Consider the following 27,176-nt stretch of genomic DNA (forward strand, 5'->3'; position numbering starts at 1 on the left):
TGTTGAAGCTCAAACTTTTTATGTGGAAGAAACAGAAGAGTTTTATAGAATTGTCTATTTGATAAAATATTTTATAAAAACGTTTTAGTGATGAATTGTCCTGTTTTGTTAACACTATTTACAGACTTAAGACAGTGAAAAATAAAAAAAGCCAAACTGTAAAATGTAACATTTTTTTCTGCCTTGACATACGATATATTCTGCTTATTTCCAAAGTCAAGAAGAAGAAAGTGAGGATGAAGAAGATACTCAGAGTTCCAAATCAGAAGAACATCATTTGTACTCTAATCCAATCAAAGAAGAAATGACGGAATCTAAGTTTTCTAAGTACTCTGAAATGAGTGAGGAAAAACGAGCTAAACTTCGTGAAATTGAGGTCAGTATTTCAGTGAAGTTGAAACTATTTCACTGGCCTTCTTTCACTTTTCCACTGACCTAGGCTCCCTCTTGTCATCATTCCTTTGTGCATTTTCTCGGTGCCTGGAAAATTCATACCAGCTGACTTCCTAAAGACCTCTTAGTTCAAGCATTTCTTCTCTCCTGCTATCCTTTTTTTACACTTGTGCATTTGCTTACTTCTCCCTATTTATCTCTCTCGTTATTTTACGTGTACTGTGGTGTGTGTTTTGTTTTGTTTTAGCTTGCTTGTTTAATGTTTCTAGTCCCTACTAGGTGCTGATTTACATGAGGGGAAAGAACCATGTCTGTTGTCTGTTCATCATCATAAATCCAGTGCCTGGCACATGGGAGATCTTTTGAAGATATTGATTTTAAGAATAGATTACACTGGTATTATAAAATTATTACATTTGAGTGTACATAGTATGTAACGAGGAAAAGTAAGCTATTTTCTGGCACCTTTAGGTTACATCTGCATTTTATTTCAGTGGGGAGAGTAGACATTAAGTGAGACTTAGCAGTAAGAAGGGGGAAAAACTTACGGGAATGAGTCCAAACTATCTCAACCTGACTTTTCCCTCCCTCAGTCCCCTGTCCTTTTTAATGCCTTTTTTTTTTTTTTTTTAATTACCAAAAGGAGACCTATCAGAGGTAAGGGTATTGTAATGGGAACCTTCCTTATTCCTTGTTTCAAGGTGATGAAACATTCCCAGTAGTAAATGTTAGTGTAGCAGTCAGTCCAGAGTCTCAGAAGTATATCTGAGAGTGTATTTTAATACTTTGTCCATTGATTTAACAGTATTTTGGGTGTCTGCTATGTATCAGCACTGTTCCTCTTACTAATTTATAATTCCCACCATAGTAATTACCTTATTTCCAGTTCTCTAATCACTGTTGGGCTGGTACAAGTTTTTGCCCAACTCTTTTTCTCAGATATCATTAAGCCAAAGTAACTGTTAACAGGGAAAGTATTTCATTTTAACCTTACACAGAATCAGTATACTGTCTGTAATAAGTGAAGAGGAGGGATTTTCAGAGTTAACGTGTTGGATATATTTTTTTATATACAATCTTTACCAATTAAAATTATTTCTTTTACTCAGGGGATGGTGGGGAGCTCAAGCAGGGGAGAGACAGAGGAAGGGAGAGAATCCCAAGCAGGCACTGCACTATCATTGTGGAGCCCAGTGTGGGGCTTGAACTCATGAACTGTGAGCCAAAATGAAGAGTTGGATGTTTAACCAATTGAGTCAGCTAGGGCGCCCTTGTTGACAAATTTTTTAGGGGACTATATCAGTGACCTCACTCCACCTGTGGATTTCTTTTTTCCAAGTTGCACATGCCCCTTCTTAACTCTCAGAACTCCTCCCAAGCTTACTGAACTCTGCCTTTCTGGAGTTAAATAAAAATATATTTTCTTGATAATGAAGTTACACCGTTTAAATGCCAAAACAGACTACTGGATAGTTTTAAGATGTTCTATTTACCCTGATAGAAAAAGGGCAAAAATTGGGGAATTTATGAGAAATGTTCATGAAGTCAAAAATAGTGAAAATAATACTTTGCATGGAACAAAGTTTTTGTAGTTTGTTCCCATTCTATGGGAAAGCCTCATAATATTTATAGTAGTATTTAGTTCATTTAAAGGACCTATCAGTGCTCAGTAAAATAGGTTAAGATGTTTGCATATACAATAATCCTGTCAGGCCAGAGTGTTTTCTTCCCCTCTTCGGATGACATAGGGTGGGCAGGTTTGATGCTGCAACTGGTGGATCCATGTGCTTTCCATTTCCACCTCCAACAGCCTGAGTCCTCATGTATTTCATCTTACTTGTTCTCCCTTCGTTTAATAAGGTTATATATAGATATCTTTATGTAATAAAACATTTTTATATATGTGTACATACAAATATATATGTATTACTGTATAACTGTATTAACATAATTAAAGTGTGGAATATATATTATACATACACACAATGCTGTATTGGATGTTTTATACAAATGGTTTTCTGCTTGTGTATAAATTACAAGAAATGGAAGTGTTTCTGATTTTTTTTATTAGTACATATTCTTACTATCTTAAGTATATTCTGATATGATTTAACCTTTCCTTGATGTCTTGATATTCAGTGATTACATTGTACTATAAATAGAGTGAAACATTCAAATTCTGTAGTTCTGTGTTTGGTCCTACATGAACTGTAAAGAATGCTTTAAAAAAAATACCTTGTGTCCTGCTGGCTGTCATATCTTGTTGGAAGTATGCTTGCCTGTATAGCACCCTTGCCTCTCACATTTGGGGAGCCAGATAGCAAATTCATTATCGTTGTGTTGAGATAATAAGTAGGTTCTTAAGGGTCTGAACTATATATAGTTCATGGTTTTTGAGTCCTCTCATGTGGCTGTGCAGAGAGCCTGTGGGCCCATGCCTGATTGCTTGAATCCTGCATGGTTGGGCTTGTCTGCCAAATGGTCTTCAGATAAGGGAGCTTTATGTTGATGTTATATTTTGACTGAGTCCCAATCAGATATTGCTTTGCTGTGTTTATATTTTTCCTTTTTACACATTTATTTCAAAGAAAAAAGGAATTTTTTAAAGGACCAAAGCACTGCTTGAAAGCTATAATGATGAAAAGATTTATTTTTAAAATGTCTTATTTCACAGCTCAAAGTTATGAAGTTTCAGGATGAATTGGAATCTGGAAAAAGACCTAAAAAACCAGGCCAGAGCTTTCAGGAGCAAGTAGAACACTACAGAGATAAACTTCTTCAACGAGTAAGGAATAAGTGTACTCAGTAATGCGTATTTTCTGAAGTAATTTGTTTGACTACCTAGAATTTTGGTATATTAGTACACTAAAGGAAAAGTATATCTCAAATTATATCCTTTGATGTGCAAATGCTGAATACTGGTAGACAGGAACATTAGAAATTTGATGTTTTACAATCATTTCAACTTGGGAAAGGGTCTGAAAGCAATAGCGCACCATTTTATTCTGGATATACTACCTGTGGACTAGAAATTCCATGCTTTCAAAGCTGGAAGATCTTATATGAAGTACCAACATTTGTGACAGTAAAACACCAACAACCCCCTGAGAAGTGGCACAGAGATAAAGATGGACTTAGAATTTGGGACGTTCATTTAGGACTCCTTTTCCATTGTTTACAAAGAAGGACACCAAGGGGTAACATACTTCATTGGTGAACTCGAGTACATAAAAAATTTGTGGCGATACACAGAGAATTTAGAACAAGAAAGCCCATTTGTTAATTGTTGAAAGAACCCAGGAATTTTATTGGGACTGCTATTAAGTTTTACCTTGATTGTCATTGTAGAAAAGACTATATAGAGAGAAAGAAAAGAAAAGGCTAGACTAGAACACTAGAACTTAGACTCACTAAAACTATTAATGGTGTAGAACCAGTGAGAGGAGCAGCACTATGGTAAAGTAGCTTCGGTGCCACACAGACCTGTGCACTCCTGGGGCCGCCTTTTGCTGTGTGCTCCCAGGCAAGTCCCGGAGGCCTGCTTTTCTCTGTGAAACTAGGTTGATAGTCCCAATTTTGCAGGACTGTGAGATAATCGCTACTTTTTAAATTGGATTTTAATTACTTTTTTATTGGATTAAATTGTTCAAAATATTTTAAGTATTTCAATCAGGAAAATATATCCTACAGATTACCAGACGAAGACAGTGTCCTCAGCATCAATATCTATCTATCTATTTATTCATTTTCTAATTTTTAAAAATCTTTTTTTATTTTTGAGAGAGAGAGAGACAGAGAGAGAGACAGAGTGCAGGTGGGGGAGGAACAGAGAGCGAGAGAGAGAGACACAGAATCCAAAGCAGGCTCCAGGTCTGAGCTGTCAACACAGAGCCTGACGTGGGGCTCGAACCCATGAACTGTGAGTTCATGATCTGAGCTGAAGGTGGATGCTTTATCAACTGAGCCATCCAGGTGCCCCCTCAGCATCACTTTTTAAATCTGTACTCTAGTTGTATTTCGAAAAAAGAAAAATGAGATTTTTAAAAAGATGTATCTGTACCCCAAGAGTCCCTTTGGAGTTGGTGGCAGGGATTTGATCTGCATTTAAGACTATACTTTGAGATACTCACTGGTCCTGATGGTAGTAATAGCTATATTACCATTTTACTCTCTGCATTCTATGATTGTAATTGGAGAGAAGGATGTGTTTCTTGAAGGTATATACTGAGGGTCAGCAGACTCATCACCTCATCATAAATCAGCTTGTTGGAACACATCCATGCCCCTTCAAGCTTTTGGACTATCATGACAGAGTTGAATACTTAGGACAGAGATCCTGTGTGGCCCATAGAGCAGAAAATACTTACTCTATGACTCTTTGCAGAAAATGTTTGCAACATCTGGTATAGGCATTTTATCAGTTACCAGGTAGCTTTCTTGATGCATACAAATCGTAGAGAGATTCAATTCCTGGTAATGAAGACCTAAGTTGGCTTTGTCGGTTCATTGTTTGTAGCCACTCCCTTAATTATTTTATCAACAGAAGTCATAATTTCAAGTGAGAAGTGGCAGTAGTAGCAGTGGGGATAAGCAGATAGGTCATCTTTCTGGTTTATATAAAGTCATATAGTCATTTTGTACTTGTAGAAGTTAGGATTTAAAATTTCCAATACAAATGGTACTTGTTACTAATTAACATTTTCTGATGGATGATTATTGTGAATAGCTATATTTCCTTTTAAGCCTTTTGCTTGGAAAGAGCTCTCCTTTGATTAAATCAACTTGCTGTAGGAATGCTGCTGACTATTGTAGTCTAAGATAGAAAGGCCAGTCTCTTACCTTTTTCCTTGGTTTTTTTTTGTTTTTGTTTTTTGTTTTTTGTTTTTTTTTTAAGTGGAGGGACAGAGGGAGTAGTTAAGAGCACTGGCTGTAGAGCTTAGACTCAGATCCTGACTTCTCCATCCATTATGACTATGAGCATGGTACTTAACCTTTCTGAGTGTCATTTTTCATCTTTAGAATGAGGGTAATAGCAAATTTCTATTTTCTGTTTTGAAGTGTTACATGAAATGGTATATGGCAAGTTGTTTAGTAATTGGTCTGTGGTAAGAATTCAACCATTTAGCTGCTGTCACTGGTATTAGTATTTTCACTCAGTGTAAGAAGAAATGACTACTTTTCCTGGAAGAGTAGGTATTTTTTAAAAAATGGCATTGTACCTTCAGTAGTGATTTTAAAAAGTGGTTAAAATATTGTTGCATAGGGGCACCTGGGTGGCGCAGTCGGTTAAGCGTCCGACTTCAGCCAGGTCACGATCTCGCGGTCCGTGAGTTCGAGCCCCGCGTCAGGCTCTGGGCTGATGGCTCGGAGCCTGGAACCTGTTTCTGATTCTGTGTCTCCCTCTCTCTCTGTCCCTCCCCCGTTCATGCTTTGTCTCTCTCTGTCCCAAAAATAAAATAAACGTTGAAAAAAAAAAATTAAAAAAAAAAATATTGTTGCATAAATGAGATTAACCCAGATTGGTATTTTTTAATGACTAACTATTCTTTCTTTAAAAAAAATAAAACAGGAGAAAGAGAAAGAATTAGAAAGAGAACGAGAAAGAGATAAAAAGGATAAAGAAAAATTAGAATCTCGATCCAAAGACAAGAAGGAGAAAGATGAATGTACTCCAACAAGGAAAGAAAGGTATAACATTTCTCACTCAGTTCCTATGCTGGTTTCAAGTTTTGAAATGATGTTTCATTTTGTAATGTTTTCATCACCGATGCCAACAAACTAGAAAAGTATTTTTTCATGATAAATGTGTTTGACTCCTGCCTGCAGGAGGCGGAATTAGCTGAGAAATGGGGCAGTTAGCTGGCACTTGGCTTAGCTAACTGGGACATCATCCCTCTACGTGGGTCGTATGGTACCTTAGCCTTAGTTAAGTGCAAGAATTCAGTTACCGTATTAGGTATCAGACCTAAGGCTTAAATAACTAAACAGCTTGCTATATCTTGCTTGTTGTCTCTGGTATAAGCATTTCTTCTGAGTTGAGGCTGCTGCCTTTGAAAACTTGAATCTCCCAATCCTATCTAAAAGGAGTTTGTGTACATGGACCATAGGGACTTGCTCCTCATTTTAAGTCTTCATTCTAATCAAAATCAATTCTTTTTTAGTTTTTATTTTACTTTCAGTTCCTAAATGTCTCATTTAATAGAGAAAATTGCATTAGTAACAGAACTGAGATTTTCCTAATAAAAACCAAGTGAATGCAAATTTAAAAAATTCTGGCTTAGTTACTCTACAGATAGTTACAAATAACATAGGTATACTAATTGGTTAAATGCTAAATTTACCATTTGTTTGTCTTGTATTTATTTTTTTGATACATTTTTTGATTCATAGAAAAGTTGCAAGGATAGTATAAAGAATTCCCAGATATCCTTCACGCACACTCTCCAAATGTTGAAATATTTCTACTTTTGCTTTATTTTTTTTCCCCTTCCTTTCCCCTCCTCCCAGCCATTTAAGAGTAACTTGCTGGGGTTCCTGGATGGCTCAGTCGGTTGAGCATCCGACTTTGGCTCAGGTCATGATCTTGCGGCTTGTGAGTTCGAGCCCCACATCCGTCTCTGTGCTGACAGCTCAGAGCCTGGAGCCTGCTTTGGATTCTGTGTCTCCCTCTGTCTGCCCCTTCCCCAGTTCATGCTCTGTCTCTGTCTCTCTGTCTCTCTCTCTCAAAAATAAATTAACATTTAGAAAAAAAAAAAAAGAGTAACTTGCCAACATGATGCCCCATTTTCTTACATAACCACAAGAAGTTTCAAGATTGGAGAACTAACATTTTAAAAAAAAAAAAAAACACTGTTATTTGGGGCACCTGGTGGCTCATTCGGTTAAGTGTCTGATTCTTAGTTTTGGCTCAGGTAATGATCTCATGCTTTGTGGGTTCAAGCCCTGCTCAAAATAAATAAACTTTAAAAATGAATGAATGAATAAATAAGTAAAGTGTTTAAAAAACACCTCATCAGAGACCTTAATGAAATTTTATCCATTGTTCCAGTGTCTCATAGAAAAAGACAATTGAACTTAGTTGAGTTCAGTATTTGTTTTGCTCAACCTATATTTAATTAGTTTATAATTTTATTTAAATCCACGCTAATTAACATATAGTGCAATAATGGTTTCAGGAGCAGAATTTAGTGATTCATCACTTATATCTAACACCCAGGGTTCATCCCAACAAGTGCCCTCCTTAATGCTCATCACCCATTTTAGCCCATCCGCCCCCACCTCCCCTCTAGCAACCCTCAGTTCTCTGTATTTAAGAGTCTCTTATGATTTGCCTCCCTCTCTGTTTTTATCTTGTTTTTCCTTCCTTTCCCCAATGTTCATCTGTTTTGTTTCTTAAATTCCACGTGAGTGAAATCACATGACATTTATCTTTCTCTGACTGACTTATTTTGCTTAGCATAATACACCCTAGTTCCATCCATGTTGATGAACCTTTCTTTAAGATATTCTTTATAAAGGGCTTTGAATGTTATTGGGAAATAACATTAATAAGGTTAAGTGAAAATAAAGTTAGTATAAACTGATAGGAATAAATCGCTAATTCAGTAGAAGGAAAATGAATACTTGATCCTTTGCTCACTTATGTAATGTTTTGGGGGCTTTGTTCCATAGGAAGAGGCGACACAGCACATCCCCTAGCCCATCTCGAAGTAGCAGTGGTAGACGAGTGAAATCCCCTTCACCCAAATCGGAGCGATCAGAGCGTTCAGAAAGATCTCATAAAGAGAGCTCACGGTCCAGGTCATCTCACAAAGATTCTCCTAGAGATGTTAGCAAAAAGGCCAAAAGGTAAATGCAGTTAATTTTTTGGTAATATTTCAAATGCCGGTTTCCTTGTCATTTTACCAGCTTTTGAAAATAATTTGGCTGGCAGCCATTTTTTTAAAGGGTGTTAGAAAACCAGAGAAGTATACTTTCATTTTAGATTATTCCTTCCCACCTCCCCACCCCAGTCTCATGACTTAAAGCATAAGAAGGCTTCCAACAAGTAAAGACCAGCCAAGAATTTTAAACATTACATCCAGTGTTCTCTGTGGACTAGGGATAGCTGCTTTACTTTTCATTTTGTTCTTCAGTTTCTGTAGAATATTCTTTGATTTTGTCAAGGCTGAAAGAAAAATACATTACCCCCTTCCTCCTGCCCCTGCATCTTATTAGCAAGTTCTTGGGTAGAGACTTGTGGAATTAAATACCATTCTTCAGTGTGTAGTTTTAGTGTGTTACATACTTCTTTTCCTTGTAGTTCTAGAAAAATGGTTAAGAAATGTTTTATTCATCTGCTGTTACATAGTGGAATTTTCCTGTGAACTAAAACTGCTTTATGTCCTAAAACTTTATCATTGTAACCATTTTTAGTAAATTCTTTATGAAAGAGATATGTTTCTCCTTTTCTAAGTGGTACTTGCATATATAAAGTATATTTATTAGTTTTGGTAATCTTCATGAACTGCACGTACAGAATTATGGTGTCTTAAATGATTTCCTTAACGATATGCAGTAGTTGGTGCTTTTCCTTCAAGAAGATAGGCTGCAGAGCTGCTATGCTTTAAAAATTGTGTGAATGATTTTAGATGCCATTTTGAACTTTATCTTGTAGATTTAGAGGTTCAGACTTTGGGGGTATATTAGTAACCTGGGGAGCTTGTTAAAAATGCAAATTCCCAGTCATTACCTCTTGGGATTTTGATTAAATAGAACAGTGGTGGGGCTCAAGATTTTGTCTTCGTAAGCAAGCGCACCACTGATAATCATGGGTGCTGCACACCGAAGGTGCAAACTTGTGTGTATGTGTGTTTCTGTAAAGTAGGCAAAGTGTAAATTTGGGAAGTTTACAACCTGTTTTATTTCTGACTTTGTGCTCTGTTAAAGATGATTTTAGGTAATTGAAGGATGGTCCATTTTGATCACATGAGTACTTTGATAAATTGTTTTCATTTGTTTCCACAGATCACCATCTGGTTCCAGGACACCTAAAAGGTCTAGGCGATCACGGTCTAGATCCCCTAAAAAGTCAGGGAAGAAATCCAGATCTCAGTCCCGATCTCCACACAGGTCTCATAAAAAGTCAAAGAAAAACAAACACTGACATAAATCTTTAAGATGCTGTCACTTATTGGAAATGCAATTTTGTTTTGTGCCTGAATGGTCTGTTTTTTTAAAAAAAAAAAAAAACAAAAAATCAAATGAAAGAGCATTCCTGGATTTTTTGTTTATTTGTTTGTGAATGCATGTGTAAACTCATGAGTAACTACATCTGTAGACCTGTCATTGTTTTATATTGTATAAATTACTTTCATTGTGGCTGTTTCTCAAGATGAAATTTTTATTGTGCTAATGAATTTCATCAGAAATGTGTATAATGGATCTGCTGGCAGTAGTAGTATTTTGTTTTAGGATGTTGTGACTTAGCAAAAATAATACAGATGTCTTCCCCCCTTTTGTAGCTTTGACAATTTGAATTAGATTTCAAATAAAATCTGAACAGAAAACTATAATGTTGTTTTTTTGCCCCATTGGTGACATCAAGTCCCTTAAAGTCCTACTGAGTTTAGCACTTCTGTTGTGTTTCTTATACTTAATGCACTTTATAAGCTCCATTGTTCAAGTAGCTAAAGTTTTATATTTACTAAGATGACTGAAAATTAAGGGACCTGAGACTCCTATTTGGTAGGCTTGCCAACCAACTTCGATGAGGTTATCTTGGATAATACTAGTACCCAGAGATCAAAAGACTAGGTAAAGGTGGCATGGTCTTTTTTGTTAATGGAATGCCTGGCTACAATATTTTTTCTTTTTTCAAAGAAGCAATACGATTTCAGTATACTCAGCCTATGTCCTGAGCAACTACTTATTTTTAGGGGAAAATTAAATCTCCATCTTTTGACTCATCTTCTATCATGAAAGAAGTTTATTTATAAAAGAAATTTTCTAACAAGAGTTGGCCGTCGAAGTTTTTTGTATGATAAATGCCCTTTTATATAGCCCTCTGTAGATTACCTTTCAAACGCTTGTATTCATGTATTTCTACAAAGTTCTGTTTAAAGCACCTTAGTTTTTTGTTTTGTTTTTTTAAGAATTGAATTTTAGGTTTAGCTTTAGGTAAAATTTAAAAGTAAAATAGTTTTCAGGAAACTTAACATCCAATAGTTTGTAAATTCATTGTGCAAAGTTGATTTAAGCAATTTGCAGAGTTAAAATCTATATACAATGGGAATAATTGCTGCAGTATGAGGAAGAAATAAGGAAACTTGTGTAATGTTGATCATAATATTGCTATAAATATGTAATAAAGGGTTATGTAGACTTGAACTGACACTACTACAATTTGCGAATTTTTCAGTGTTTTATTTAGACACTTTATGCAGTGGTTTGATATTTTCCCCCCTTCATAGAGTAGAAAACTGTTCTAATAATGGATTGTTTTGAGTTAGATTTTAAAACTGTATTTTCCAGTTGTTTTACTTACTGTTGCCTAGTTATAAAATAAGCTATACCAGTGGTTTGAGGAGTAGGTATATTAGCTGAGAGTGAGGTATGCTGTTTCCAAACTGGGCAACCTTAAAATACAGCTTTAGAAAAGATCCAATCAGTTTGTTTTACTTAATGGTTCTTGTCCACATGCAATATTGCTTGAAAGTTACTCCCTTACTGTTCACTTCACTCTTTTGTTTGTCCATAATGTTAGGGAATGTTAATTCCTAAATGTTGCTCAGAATAATTAAACATGAACATTTGGTGCTGGTTTTTAAAAACCTACAAATATAGCCATTTTAAAAGCAACACATTTTTTCTCCTCTGTTCATTGCCTGGGAAAAGGGAAATTTATATATTGCTTTTTTCTGCAAATATAACAATAATGTTGAGTTGCTAGTGATTTGGGCATTCCATTATTAGTTGGTATCTAGTATAGTTTTATAAGTAATTGGTCAGGTTATGATTTTCCCAGCCAAGTTACAAGGAGTGTTTATTTTTTTCTCTTTAAAAAAAAAAAATACCCTGGGGAAGGAGGAGTGAGTAGAAATTGTTACGTCAGTTTGGGGTGCTTATTTGTAGTAGTTTTCCTACTGCAATGGAAGTTTGCAGTCCCTTTAATTTGGATCCAGATACAGCAAATATTCTTTTGGGTGTGTTGGGGGAGGGGATTGCTTAGGCTTGATAGAATATGTATTCTGTAAGTTTGCTAAATGTGTGTATTAGATTGGATTGGATTTTTTTTTCCTGGAATTGCAAATGGTATTGTTACATAGGTTATTTTCAATTTTACTTAATGAGAAAATATCTAGAGTAAGCCTGTTTAATTCTTCATGGATTCTATGAAAGTTTAATAGGATCATAAATTGGTAAATTCTTAGCGGGGGAGATAGTTTACCATTTTTTAAATAGCATATTATTCATCTGTTTCCTATCTAAAGAACACTCTTCATTAGACAGCAAAATTTCCACAGGTTAACTAAAATGTTTGTAAGGTGGCTTTCTATACAAGTTACAGGAAATACACTGTTCCCGCTCTGTAATAGATGGTTATGATGCTCTGTCATAGCTACAAGTAAGAGTTACCTACTCTTTTTATAAAGAAGATCCTACTCTTCTTATAAAGGCTTAATCTCTTTACCTTCGATCCTAATAACATTTATACACGGGGATTTCTTACCAGTTTAATACCATTTAATCTCCTTCTCCTACCCTGAGAGAGAAAACACAAATAAATGGTGGTCTGTTTCTTACCAAAGAGAGACCTATGATTGAAAAGGATCATGTTTGTGAATCTTTTCTTTGACATTGTATTTCCTTATTACCATTAGCAAGCATATGGGCATTTCTAAACTATAAATGTTGAGAAGTTAGAGATTAAAGACTAAAACAACAAAAAGCTCTTTTATGATGCTTAGAACGTTTTTGGCTTTTCTGCTAAAGTTTGCAGAGATTACGCTGACCTAATTTTTCTTTGTTACAGACCATTCGTGAGCTAACCCTGAGATTTTTATCCCAATTAAAGAATCTTAGAAGAAGTACTTGCTTATGACTTCTGTATTTTATCCCTAAAATTTAATATTCTTGAAAATATTTTTAAGAAGTTCCAATTGATTTAAGTATATTAGACATGTTCTCTACACATTTGCCTTCATGATCATATAGATTGTGAAAAGTTTTATGGCCATAATAGTCTATCATTATGATTATTAAAAAATGAGAACAAATAAATCGCTGTATTGCCAAAGTGACCTCGGCTATTCTGATGACCACATCAGTGTGATTTCTTCAACAGAGAAGGTTGTTTTAAAAATAAATAGGAACGCTATTCTAAGACTGTACATTTACAAAATAAGAGCTTTTTTTCTTTGTTGTTTTCCTCTTTCACTTTAATGGAAAAACTAATTACAGGAAATTCAGCACAGATACTAATGAAGACACTAGTACAAGTTTAAAAGAACACGTGACTAAAAACTCACAAAGTGCTTGATTTCTTCATATTTCACATGTAGATTTTAGGCAAATTTTAGGGGGTATTTCATTTCTTGTCATTTTGCTTTTTTTCTTTATTTTTGTTGTCAGCTTCCCAGGACTCAGAAAATACACAAATACAAATCCCAGGGGAAGTGTTGTGATGCTAGACTAAAAGGTGGGAATGTGCTGCTGTTCAGAGTGAGCCATGTTCCATTGTTGAAAATTCAACGCCTCAGTGTTTATTCAGTACCACCTCATGGAGCTTCAGTGTAAATGGGTTATGTGTATAACTGATTATTTATATAGTTTTGTAGATCTATAGATAAAATGCCCTCATTCATTTTCACATGTAATTGTGCTTGGAATATTTGTTTTATCCTTTTACTTCAACAGGCTCTTGTACGTTACATCTCTGCTGATTTGAAATATCAGGAAAGACAATTTTTCAGGAATGAGAATAATCTAGTTGAAATCAGCTCAGCTGAAATATTTTATAGCAAGACCTTTTCTTTTGGGTGAACTGATTCCATAATTTAGTTACTCTTGATGTAAGGATTAAGTTTATTGTGGAGCTGCTTTCCAGACTGTCACTTTATAGTTTTTCTACATAAAGATTATATAGTTGCAAAGGTTGTGGAATTTCCCTTTGTTGTTGTTTTTTGACTTTTAATTACTTTAATAAAAAAACATTGTTTTCATAGCAAACTTTAGCCTGTTCATGTAATTTTCTCCATGTAGTTTTTCTAATGCAAGCTCAGTAAACCATAGCTGGTTTTCAGCAGCTTTCTTTCAAGTGAAATAAGTGATGTGTCACATTTATCAGTTGTAGCTAAAATGTTACATCTTACATGTTTAAACTATAATAAAATATTTTTATGATAGATGATTCTCTTGATTAGGAAATTTTATTGTTCCCCTTGCTTTGAAGAGTTATTTTGTTCATTTTATTTCACGGGGGAAAGGTTTCAAACATACAAAATTGTAGAATGAACATCCCAAGTATCACCTTGTTAGTATGTATCTCTGACTGAATGTTTTGTTTTTAAAACAATGTAGTCACAATATCATTATTACACTAAAAATAATCCATTGGTTTCTTTTAAGACTTAACAATGTTTTAATTGTGGTAAAATACTCATAACAAAATTTACCATCTTAACTATTTTTAGGTGTATAATCCAGTCGTGTTCAGTGTATGCACATTGTGCAAGCAGTCTCCATAACTTCATTTTACAAAATTGAAAATCGAACAATTAACTCCTCATGTCCTCCCCATCCCCTATTTTCTTTTTATTTCTGGGAGTATCACTAACTACTCCAGATACCTCGAATAAGTGGAATCATACAGTATTTGTCTTTCTGTGACTGGCATAATTCACTTAGTATAATGTCCTCAAGGTTCATCCATGTGGTAGCTTGTGCATTGGTTCTTTTTTTAAAACCTACTTTTTCTTTAAAGTTTCTCTGTTTCCTTACAGAATTTGAAAAGGATTTTCCCCAAATGGCACATTAGCATTTTCTATTTTGAGTAAAAACTTCAAAAGAAAACAAGTAATACCAAGTATATATGCCAGCTATTTCCATATCACTTTCTTTACCATTTTTACCACTTTTTGTGCTGTGTTCTCTTTAATGGTTATGTATAATTTCACATCAACATTTCATAGCATGGGGTACAAAGTATGCTTTCAAAGCAAGCCATGTGATTTTGAAATTGTAGTGTATTAATAGTAATTACCATACTCAAATGCTTTTTTTTTTTTTTTTTTTTTCCTTCTTACTGCCTGCTGAAAAGGAAACTAAAACTTTGGCATGTAGTAAACGCAGTTTTTGGATTGGATATTCATTTGCCACAAAGGAAAGAAGAAAAACTCTATTCTCGTTTCTTTTATTTGGCCCTAAGAAAATGCAGAGCTTCAAACTGTTTACAGTAAGGAACTTGCTTTTTGATTTTTAAATGAGATGTGGCAAGGCCTAGTGTGGAAGGGGAGGAAGAGCCTGGGCTGTGGAGTCCTATTTGGACTGGAATTCCCAGCTATTCACCATTACTAGCTGTGTGATATTTCGGAATCTAATTTTCTCACAAAATGGGTACTGACCTTGGGTGTTTATTGTAAACGTGAAATCACATGTAAATCACTGACACATAGTTATACAGTGGTATTTAAAATTAATAACCGTATTTGAAAACTAATGATGGGAACATCTTTTAACTAAAAATAGAGTTATACTGTAATTCCATAGCACTGTAATACGTTTTATAAACTTACATTGGGGATATACATTGCTTTATTGCAAACTGAATATCCGTATATATTCTGTCCCAGTCTTACAGGTGGCATTTAATTCTTAATATTTTTATTTTTATTTTATTTTTCTCTGTTACAGCAGCTTTTTTTTAGTTTAACTTTCTTTTTTATTTAAAAAAATTTTTTTTTTCAACGTTTATTTATTTTGGGGACAGAGAGAGACAGAGCATGAACGGGGGAGGGGCAGAGAGAGAGGGAGACACAGAATCGGAAATAGGCTCCAGGCTCTGAGCCATCAGCCCAGAGCCCGACGCGGGGCTCGAACTCGCGGACCGCGAGATCGTGACCTGGCTGAAGTCGGACGCTTAACCGACTGCGCCACCCAGGCACCCCTAATTTAACTTTTTAAATTTACATCCAAGTTAGTTAGCTAGCACATGGTGCACAATGATTTCAGTAGATTTCTTAATGCCCCTTACCCATTAAGCCAATTCCCCCTCCTACAACCCCTCCAGTAACCCTCTGTTTGTTCTTCGTGTTTAAGAGTCTCTTATGTTTTGTCCGCCTCCTTGTTTTTATATTATTTTTGCTTCCCTGTCCTTATGCTCACCTGTTCTGTGTCTTAAAGTCCTCATGTGAGTGAAGTCACAGGATATTTGTCTTTCTCTGACTAATTTTGCATAGCATAATACCCTCTAGTTCCATCCACCTAGTTGCAAATGGTAAGATTTCATTCTTTTTAATTGCCCAATACTACTCCATTAGGTATATATACCACATCTCTTTATCCATTCATCCATCAATGGACATTTGGGCTCTTTGCATACTTTGGCTACTGTTGATAGTGCTGTTATAAACATGGGGGTGCATGTGCCCCTTCAAAACAGCATACCTGTATCTCTTGGATAAATGCCTAGTAGTGCAATTGCTGGGTCATAGGGTAGTTCTATTTTTAATTTTTTGAGGAAGCTCCATACTGTTTTCCACAGTGACTGCACCAGCTTGCATTCCCACCAGCAATGCAAAAGAGATCCTCTTTGTCCACATCCTTACCAACACCTGTTGTTGCCTGAGTTGTTAATGTTAGCTATTCTGACAGGTGTGAGGTGGTATCTCTTTGTGGTTTTGATTTGTATTTCCCTGATGAGTGATGCTGCACATTTTTTCATGTGTCAGTTGGCCATCTGAATGTCTCCTTTGGAGAAGTGTCTATTCATGTCTTTTGCCCATTTTTTCACTGGATTACTTGTTTTTTGGGTGTTGAGTTTGATAAGTTCTTTACAGATTTTGGATACTAACCCTTTATCTAATTTGTCGTTTACAAATATCTTCTCCCATTATGTCAGTTGCCTTTTAGTTTTCCTGATTGTTTCCTTCACTGTGCAGAAGCTTTTTATTTTGATGAGGTCCCAATAGTTCATTTTTGCTTTTGTTTCCCTTTCCTCTGGAGATGTGTTGAGTAAGAAGTTGCTGTGGCCAAGATCAAAGAGTTTTTTGCCTGCTTTCTCCTTGAGGATTTTGATGGCTTCCTGTCTTACATTGAGGTGTTAATCCATTTTGAGTTTATTTTTGTGTATGGTGTAAGAAAGTGGTCCAGTTTCATTCTTCTGCATGTTGCTGTCCAGTTTTCCCAGCACCCCTTGCTGAAGAGACTCTTCATTCCATTGGGTAGTCTTTCCTGCTTTGTCAAAGATTAGTTGGCCATATGTTTGCGGGTCCATTTCTGGGTTCTCTATTCTGTTCCATTGATCTGAGTATCTGTTTTTGTGCCAGTACCATATTGTCTTGCTGATTACAGCTTTTTTTTTTTAATTTTTTAAATTTTTAATTTTTTTTTTTTAACGTTTATTTATTTTTGAGACAGAGAGAGACAGAACATGAACGGGGGAGGGTCAGAGAGAGGGAGACTCAGAATCTGAAACAGGCTCCAGGCTCTGAGCTATCAGCACAGAGCCCGACACGGGGCTGGAATTCACTGACCGTGAGATCACAACCTGAGCCGAAGTCGGACGCTTAACCGACTGAGCCACCCAGGCGCCCCAGATTACAGCTTTGTAGTACAGTTTGAAGTCCGGGATTGTGATACCTTCCGCTTTGGTTTTCTTTTTTCAAGATTGCTTTGGCTATTCGGGGTCTTTTCTGGTTCCATACAAATTTTAGGATTGTTTGTTCTAGCTCTGTGAAGAATGCTGGTGTTACTTGGATAGGGATTGCATTGAATACGTAGATTGCTTTGGATACTATTGACATTTTAACAGTATTTGTTCTTCCTATCCAGGTGCATGGAATATTTTTCCACTTTTTTGTGTCTTCAATTTCTTTTATAAGCTTTCTAAAGTTTTCAGTGTATAGATTTTTCACCTCTTTGGTTAGATTTATTCCTGGATATCTTATGGTTTTTGGTGCAATTGTAAATGGGATCGATTCCTTGATTTCTCTTTCTGTGGCTTCATTGTTGGTGTATAGGAATGCAACTGATTTCTGTGCATTGATTTTATGTCCTACAACTTTGCTGAATTCATGACTCAGTTCTAGCAGGTTTTTTTTGTGGAATCTTTTGGAGTTTCCATATAGACTTGTCGTGTCATCTGTGAAGAGTGAAAGTTTGACCTCATCCTGGCTGATTTGGATGCCTTTTATTTCTTTGTGTTGTCAGATTGCAGAGGCTAAGACTTCCAATACTATGTTGAATAATGTGGCAGAAGAGTGGACATCCCTGTCTTGTTCCTGACCTTAGGGGAAAGCTCTCAGTTTTTCCCCATTGAGGATGATATTGGTGTTGGGTCATTCATATATGGCTTTTATGATCTTGAGGTATGCTCCTTCTATCCCTACTTTCTTGAGGGTTTTTATCAAGAAAGGATGCTGTATTTTGTCAAGTGCTTTCTCTGCATCTACTGAGAGGATCATATGGTTCTTGTCCTTTCTTTTATTGATGTGGCGAATCACACTGATTGTTTTGCAGATACTGAAGCAGCCCTGCATCCCAGGTATAAATCCCACTTCGTTGTGGTGAAATAATTTTTTTAATGTATTGTTGGATCCGGTTGGTTAATATCTTATTGAGGATTTTTGCATCCATGTTCATCAGGGAAATTGGTCTATAGTTCTCCTTTTTAGTGGGGTCTCTGTCTGGTTTTGGAATCAAGGTAATGCTGGCTTCATAGAAAGAGTTTGGAAGTTTTCTTTCCATTTCTATTTTTTGGAACAGCTTCAAGAGAATAGGTGTTAAGTCTTCCTGAAATATTTGGTAGAATTCCCCTGAAAAGCCACCTGGCCCTGGACTCTTGCTTTTTGGGAGATTTTTGATTACTAATTCAATTTCCTTACTGGTTATGGGTCTGTTCAAATTTTCTATTTCTTCCTGTTTCAGTTTTGGTAGTGTATGTGTTTCTAGGAATTTTTCCATTTCTTCCAGATTGCCCATTTTGTTGGCATATAATTGCTCATAATATTCTCTTATTATTGTTTTTACTTCTGCTGTGTTGGTTGTGATCTCTTCTCTTTCATTCTTGATTTTATTTATTTGGGTCCTTTCCTTTTTCTTTTTGATCACACTGACTAGTGACTTATCAATTTTGTTAATTCTTTCAAAGAACCAGCTTCTGGTTTCATTGATCTGTTTGTTTTTTTTTTTTATGATTTCAATAGCATTAATTTCTGCTCTACTCTTTATTACTTTTTGTCTTCTGGTTTTGGGTTTTATTTGCTATTCTTTTACCAGCTCCTTAAGGCATAAGGTTAGGTTGTGTATCAGATCTTTCTTCCTTCTTCAGGAAGGCCTGAATTGGTATATACTTTCCTCTTAAGACCTCCTTTGCTGCGTCCCAGAGGTTTTGGGTTGTGGTGTTATCATTTTCATTGGCTTCCATGAACTTTTTAATTTCCTCTTTAACTTTTTGGTTAGCCCATTCATTCTTTAGTAGGATGTTCTTCAGTCTCCAAGTATTTGTTACCTTTCCAAATTTTTTCTTGTGGTTGATTTTGAGTTTCATAGCGTTGTGGTCTGAAAATATGCACGGTAAGATCTCGACCTTTTTGTACTCATTGAGGGCTGATTTGTGTCCCAGTATGTGGCCTGTTCTGGAGAACGTACCATGTGCACTGGAGAAGAATGTATATTCTGCTGCTTTAGGGTGAAATGTTCTGAATATATCTGTTAAGTCCATCTGGTCCAGTGTGTCATTCAAAGCCATTGTTTCCTTGTTGATTAGTTGATTAGATGATCTGTCCATTGCTGTGAGTGGGGTGTTGAAGTCCCCTACTATTATGGTATTAGTACTGATGAGTTTCTTTATGTTTGTGATTGATTTACATATTTGGGTGCTGTCACATTTGGTGCATAAATGTTTACAATTGTTAGGTCTTCTTGGTAGATAGACCCCTTAATTATGATACAATGCCCTTCTTCATCTCGTTAACAGTCTTTATTTTAAAGTCTAGATTGTCAGATATAAGTATGGCTACTTGGCTTTTTTTGTTGGCCGTTAGCATGATAGATGGTTCTCCATCCCCTTACTTTCAATCTGAAGTTGTCTTTAGGTCTAAAGTGGGTCTCTTGTAAACAGCATATCGATGGATCTCGTTTTCTTATCCATTCTGTTACCCTAGGTCTTTTGATAGGAGCATTGAGTCCATTGACGATTAAAGTAAGTACTAAAAGATACGAATTTATTGCCATTATGTTGCTTGCAGAGTTGGAGTTTCTGGTGGTATTTCTCTTCCTTTCTAGTCTTTGTTGCTTTTGGTCTTTATTTGTTTGTTTGTTTTTTTCTTTCATCTTTTCTCCCCTCAGAGAGTCCCCCTTAAAATTTCTTGCAGGGTTGGTTTAGTGATCAGAAACTCCTTTAATTTTTGTTTGTCTGGGAAACTTTTTCTCTCTCCTTCTATTTTGAATGACAGCCTTGCTGGATAAAGAATTCTTGGTTACATATTTTTTCTGATTCAGCACATTGAATATATCCTGCCACTCCTTTCTGGCCTGCCAAGTTTCTGTGCATGGGTCTGCTGCAAACCTGATCTGTCTTCCCTTGTAGGTTAGGGACTCTTTTTCCCTTGCTGCTTTCATGATTCTCTCCTTGCCTGAGTATTTTGTGAATTTGACTATGATATGCCTTGTTGATGGTCAGTTTTTGTTGAATCTAATGGGGGTCCTCTGTGCTTCCTGGATTTTGATGTCTGTGTCTTTCCCCACGTTAGGAAAGTTTTTTGCTATGATTTATTCACATAACCCTCTACCCCTATTTCTCTCTCTTCCTCTTCTGGGACTCCTATGATTCTGATGTTCCTTTTTAATGAGTCACTGATTTCTCTAATTCTTAAATCGTGCTCTTTTGCCTTCATCTCCCTCTTTTTTTGTGCTTCATTATTCTCTATAAGTTTGTCCTCTATATTGCTGATTGTTTGTTCTGCCTCATCCATCCTTGCTGCCGCGGCATCCATCCGTGATTGCAGCTCAGTTATAGCATTTTTAATTTCATTCTATTTTTTACTTCTTTTATCTCTGCAGAAAGGGATTCTAATCTATTTTCAACTCCAGCTAGTATTCTTATTATCGTGATTCTAAATTCTGGTTCAGACATCTTGCTTGTATCTGTGTTGGTTACGTCCCTGGCTGTCATTTCTTCCTGCTCTTTCTTTTGGGGTGAATTCCTTCGTTTCGTCATTTTGAAGGGAGAGAAGGAATTAATGAGGTAAAAAAATTAAAATTAAAATTAAAAAAATACTAAAATTAAAAAATTAAAACACACACACACATAAATGATGCTAGATCCTAGGTGTGTTTTGGTCTGGGTGTTGAAAGGGGCTTGATAGATTACAGAAAAAAGAGGAAAGAAAAAAAGGAAATTGTCTGAAAATTCGAAAAAATGAGTACACCGAAGTAGAATAAAATGAAATGATGGAAGTAAAATAGTATTTGAAAAAATTTACACAAAAGTAAAAAAAATATATAGTAGAAAAATATTTAAAAATATTTTTTTTATTAAAAAAAATTTTTTTTCAACGTTTTTATTTATTTTTGGGACAGAGAGAGACAGAGCATGAACGGGGGAGGGGCAGAGAGAGAGGGAGACACAGAATCGGAAACAGGCTCCAGGCTCTGAGCCATCAGCCCAGAGCCTGATGCGGGGCTCGAACTCACAGACCGCGAGATCGTGACCTGGCTGAAGCCGGACGCTTAACCGACTGCGCCACCCAGGTGCCCCAAAAATATTTTTAATACAAATTGAAAATAAAAATGAATTTTTTATCTTTCTGTATTCATGAAAACAAAAAGAAACACAAAAGAGAAAAAAAGAAAATAAAAGAAAAACTGAATATATGGACTGGCAAACAGATTGAAATATGACTGAAATTACTTCGTTTTCCCCTAGAAGTCAAACTGTGAAACGCTTTATAGTCCATAAACTAAGCAGGTGGAGAGACTTGTGTTCCTGAAGAGCAAGGTTAGCCCTGTTGGGTGGGGCTTAGTGTAATGGCTCCATTCTCCACTAGGTGGCGCTGCCTAGCTTATTGGGGTTGATTATTGTGGTGCTCGTTGGTGTGTGTGCGCACGCGCGTCCGCGCGCACGGCGAAAATGGAGTCATCCAGCTGTTCAAACTCTAATATCGGAACTCTGTTCTTCCCAATCAGCAATCGCGTACCAGTCCTTTGTCTTCGGCTTCCGTCCACTCCCCGCTTTTACACTGTGACCAGGCGCCAGGCAGAACCTCCCTCCTGAGTTTTATCTCAGATGTGGCTGTTTTTCCTGACCCCTTATTTCTGAGGGACTATGGCTTTGACCCGTTCTGTCCCTCTGCTGGAAATGACCGGGTGCTGGCTGCGCCCAGGAACGTTTGCGAGACTATGCTGCTGCTGATGCCCAGAGCCTGAGGCTGGGTGCCAGCCTGCCCCAGAAGAAGTTTATGCGGTCATGTAGCAGCAGCGTTTCAGGGATTATGGAAAATCACAACACGCATCTGGCACCAGCACCCTTAACGACCTTGTTCCAGCACCAGTGCATGTGGTTGTTCTCCCGGGTCCACTGGGGCCTTTGTCTTTGGGGGAATCACAGCCTCTACCAGCTGTCCTCCCAGCAGGGGAACTGGCTCTCCCCGTGGCCCCAAGACCTCCAGACTTCACTCTGCTCCTGGGGATTCACCCTTGTCACCAGAGCACCGCCAGGTATTGAGCTATGGAGTTTCAGACTCTGTGATCCCCCTATTTATAGAGTCTTAATGGAATTTAAACCCTCTTCCTTCTCCTTTCTCCCTTTTTTGTTCAGTCCCTGCGGCTGTTTCCGCTTTTCCACTTTCTCTCAGCTGCTTTTGGGGGGGGGGTGTGCTTTTCCCATTTCCCCACTTCCCCCCATCTCAATCCTCTCTCTGCACGCAAAAACAGCTCCTTGCCCTCTGTGGCTTCTCTCTCCCCCAGCTCACATCTCCATGCCGAGTACCTGCTGAATTGTGTGATTCAGGTGGTGCAGATTGTCGTGTTAATCCTCAGATCAGTTTTCTAGGTGTGCAGGATGGTTTAGTGTTGGTCTGGCTGTGTTTCATGGATGGGAGACACACAAAAAACTTCCATGCTGTTCTGCCATGTTGGCTCCTCCCACCTTAATATTTTTATTAACTAGATTTTTAAAAATAGTTTTTATTAGTTGTCATTTATTATTGTAGAGTTCCATGACAAAAGTTTCTGAGAGAAAGCCCATAAAGGAACATTTAATTGTGAACAACTTAAATAGGGTATATGGTGAAGGAACATAGAGAACAGTATGAAATATGATGAAGCACTAGAATTTTTGCCCAAGTTCAAAGTAAAAAAAAAAAAAAATCACATTAACAGAACTGAGCTGCAATGTGGGAATTTTTACAAGATGAATGGACAGAGAAGAGTATCCTGAGAGAAGACTAAGGTTAGTGATATGAGGAGAATTGAACTCTTGTATTTTGTGTATATGTGTATGTTACAGTTGGTATTTTCAGATTATGCAGAAATAAGTAATGTACCCTAAAAATACCCTTTAGACTGGAGAGCTGAAATGATAAAGAATTTGGAAAGGAAATGACACTTTAAATTCTGCTCAGAAATAATGGCTTTGTAGTAATGTCCTCAGGACATTTGTAAAACTCTTCAGAGTTCTTGCGACTTACACAAACATGAAGCCGGAAGAGCAAAACTTTGATTCAAAACACTATTTGATCCTCCATAAAGCGGAAGCATTGAAATTGAAAAGAATAAGCACCTCACTATATGTTGGCTACCTTAGCAGCTAAATAGTCCTATTCCATGAAGTGCTATTAGATGATTTTTCTTGTTTCAGCATATTTTGTTTTATGGCATTGCAATAGCCAACGGGTGTGAGCGGTTTATTAAGAGCATTTAGGAAAATGAGTTTCAGATGGTTTTTGGCCATGCTAGCATTGTAGTAAAAGATCTGTCAAACTGTTCACTTACTTCTGGAAAAGTAAACTATTTGGGTCTAACATAGGTCTTCCTCACAGGGTATAGTGAGGTATCAAAACTCAAATGGTGATCTAAGTAGATTTTTTATCTATATTCTCCAATCACAACATTCAGCTAATGTGAATGTCAACTCTAAATTTCAAAATCACGTATTATGTGTACCCTCAGGTGCTATTTCATCGGGTGCTTAGCCACAATTTCTTATACATCCCATCTTATTTTAAGAATGTGTCCTCCCTAGAAAGATCTACAGCATGTTCAGCTCTGTGCCAAGTACTGTATATGTGTAAGTGCCACCAAGCAGAAATATCACTCATCAAGTACTTCTTAAGAGGCATCAACTTCTAAAAATACTGGTTTAATTCTGCATTGATCTCTCTAAAAGCATGTTTTATTTTACTTAAATAGCAGGTGTATGTTAGAGAAAGTCTTTAAGCAGGGAATGATCTGTTTACCTGTTTGTTCTCCTGACTCAATGTAGAAATTGTCAAAACCTCTCAGAATATCCTTTATTTGCATATACTTTGTAATGAAACCTAGTATATTCTTAACTTTGTTGTATAATAAAGCCATGACTTACAATGTATGAAGGAGAGAAAGTTTTGGTGCTGAGATAAACAATTACTCTGTCTACTATATATTTCAGAGCTTATAATACTATTAGTGCTAAGGCACAGAATTCACCTATCTAGATCTGTTTAGAACAGTTTATCATCTTATATGGCACATACACTGATAATTGTCCTATCCAGTGAAGAGTGCAAATGATTCTCTTTAAGCGCCGTAGCCTATCACAGTGGAATTCAAAGTACTGAGCTACACAGATCACCACCTCCTCATAGCTTTGCTTGAACCTCATACATCCTTATATAACTTGGATTGTAGAAAAAAAAAAAAAACCTTCAAGCTATTTTTAGTGCCTGAGTACACTAATGCCTACACCTCTTTGTGTCCTTACATGCACCCATTGGGGGTCCAAAGGTCCTTGACTTTGCAAAGCTTCTTGTGTCTGTGTGGCAGATGGTTTACCTCTATTGAAACAGGACCACCCCCCCCCCCATTTAAAAAAAAAAAAAAACAACATTTTATTTTGAGAGAGAGAGAACGCTAGCAGGGGAGGGACAGAGGAGAGAGAGAATCCCAAGCAGGCTCTTTAGGGCTTGAACTCATGAGCTGTGAGATCATGACCTGAGCAAAAGTCAAGAGTAAAATGCTTAACCAACTGAGCCGCCTAGGTGCCCCAGAAACAGAACATTTTGATGAAAATGGAGGAGAATATAATATGCTTTTGGCAGAAATAGAGGACTTCCCCTGCCCTCCTTACCTCCTCTGATTGACCTCCCCACTTTCTCTGAAGCTTTTAGTTCTTTCCTTGCAGAATGTGTTGCAGACAACAAAGTAAATATGATAACATGCCTGATTTGGGCTAAAGTGACTTCTCTCTGATTAATTTGTACAGATCCTTACCTTTGACCAAACCACTGCCCAATGCAAGAAGAAAGACTGGAGCAAGGGCATGAAATATTAGATGTAATCACTTCCATAATCTCCTGTATGAATGTGTCCAGTTGTCAAACCTTAGGACCTTAGAGCTCTTTGGATATTTTGGGTAGAATATGATTTCTAAAAATGAATTTCTAACCTTGATCATCTTTTTTTTATTTTTTAATTTTTTTAAATTTTTTATGTTTATTTATTTTTGAGGGACAGAGACAGTGGATGAGCAGGGGAGGGACAGTCTGAGGGTAAGACACAGAATCTGAAGCAGGCTCCAGGCTCTGAGCTGTCAGCACATAGCCCCATGTGGGGCTTGAACCCACAAACCATGAGACCATGACCCGAGCTGAAGTCGGACGCTCAACCAATTGAGCCACACAGGCGCCCCTAACCTTGATCATATTTAATAAATCTAGATTATTTCCTAGAGGGCTTGACAGGCACAAAGTTCACAGAAGGTGAGTGCTTCCTGGAAAACCTAGTTCTTTGTATTGTGTGACCCAGCAGGACTTGGCCAGCCATACAACATAATAACTGGACTCCAAAGACTCCTTTCAGGCTACCGTCATTGCATAGCATGGGTTCTGATCACTTTCCAGCTGTGTGGCCTTGGTCAAGATGCTTAACCAGGGCATTTTGAGCCCATTTCCTCATCTGCATCATGAGTATGCCATCCAGGTTACAGGGGTCATCAACACACTGAGCATTTACTATGCACCAGGCACTGTTCTAGGTCCTGGGCATATAAGGTGATGAATAGCACAGACAAGGTCTTTTGGAATTTACATACTAGTGGGAGAGTCAGACCAAAAAGAAAAAAAAAAAATCAAGATAATTTCAGATGGTAAAATGGACTGAAAAACACAGTGGTGAGATAGAAAGTGGGTGAGAGGTACTTTCATAGATAGGGTAGTCAAAGAGGGCCTCCCAATGGCACTAACATTGGGAGCTGAGCTGAATAATAGCATGGAGCTAGCTATGTGAAGATAAGGCACTGAGTGCTCTGGGCCAAGGGAGCTGCCAGTATGGAACTTTTAAGCGGGAACAATGTTGGTGTGTTGAGGAATGGAAAAGCACTTGAGGAAAGCAGTCAGCGTGGCTTGAGGGCAGTGAGGAAAGGAAGGTGTGTCATGAGATGAGGTTCAGTAGAACTGGACAGTTTAAGCAAGGGGGTGACCTGATGTCGTTTCAGAAGCTCACTCTGGTCACTGAGCAGGGAGAATGGGAGAGGAGCTAGGGGAGAAGCAGGGAGACCAGTTAGGAGGTTCTTGGCTGTGGAGATTAAATGGTCTTATAAGTAAAGTATCCAGCATCGCCCCAAGCAAACAGCAGCTCCCTGATAAATAATTCAGCCTCTCCTCTCATCATGTTCTTGGATCTTGTGATTTCTTTTCCCCCAACAGAGGCTCAGTATTCACCGTAAGATTAACTTCACTTGGCCTCTCTTAAACCAAGCTGGCTACATCACGACAGAGCATCCCTGTCGCTCTCGGGCTGGTAGATGAGGAACTGATAAATTGTGAAGATTGCATAAGCATTCCTTCATATATTCGGTGTGCTGCTGGCCACTGCTCCTGCTACCTACTGCCCTGCACAGTGAAACTAGGTGTTACTTAGAAAAAAAGAGTCATGTGGTCAAGTAAATTGGAAACACTAGGCTAATAGGCTTTTTCAGCAGAACTTCTCATAAAGGACTGAGACTATGTACTCTGTATCCCCAGGCAGGAGACATTATGTCATATTTCCCCAACTTATCTGATCTCAGAAGGCTAAAGTTCTACTGGAAAGACTCTGGAAAACACTTTCAAGCTGTAATTGGGCAACTATTTTTCAGAGTCTGATGATCTGATTAATGGGTTAGTTAGATGTGTCAGTGTCCTTTGGCACAAACAACAGAGGACATCTCTAGCGAAGTTAAGCAAAAAGGAATTCAGTGGAAGCCTATGGAATCTCTGAGAATTGACAGTGTAGCTGGTGAGCCAAATGTGGGAATCAGCAGGACAGAAGAAAGCAGTGGGCTGAGGGAGCCAGAATCCAGCGGTGGGCAATCTGGCCAGGCTACCCACCCAGACGATCACAGCTCC

At 37.3% G+C, this 27,176-nt stretch overlaps 1 protein-coding gene across 3 annotated transcripts in view; it reads left to right on the forward strand.

Annotated features, from left to right (window-relative positions):
• U2SURP (U2 snRNP associated SURP domain containing) overlaps positions 1–9,944 on the forward strand; it is a 50,896-nt gene extending 40,952 nt beyond the window's left edge. For all 3 annotated transcript variants that reach the window (XM_047875093.1, XM_047875094.1, XM_047875095.1), the window contains 5 exons: positions 217–376; positions 3,068–3,178; positions 5,963–6,081; positions 8,065–8,241; positions 9,400–9,944. In XM_047875093.1, coding sequence (XP_047731049.1) covers positions 217–376; positions 3,068–3,178; positions 5,963–6,081; positions 8,065–8,241; positions 9,400–9,538 — 706 coding nt within the window. In that variant the 3' untranslated portion in view covers positions 9,539–9,944. The remainder of the gene's footprint in view (positions 1–216; positions 377–3,067; positions 3,179–5,962; positions 6,082–8,064; positions 8,242–9,399) is intronic.
• The last annotated feature ends 17,232 nt before the right edge of the window (positions 9,945–27,176 follow it).

This window comes from Prionailurus viverrinus, chromosome C2 (assembly GCF_022837055.1).
Source record: "Prionailurus viverrinus isolate Anna chromosome C2, UM_Priviv_1.0, whole genome shotgun sequence".
NCBI classification, from domain to species: domain Eukaryota; kingdom Metazoa; phylum Chordata; class Mammalia; order Carnivora; family Felidae; genus Prionailurus; species Prionailurus viverrinus.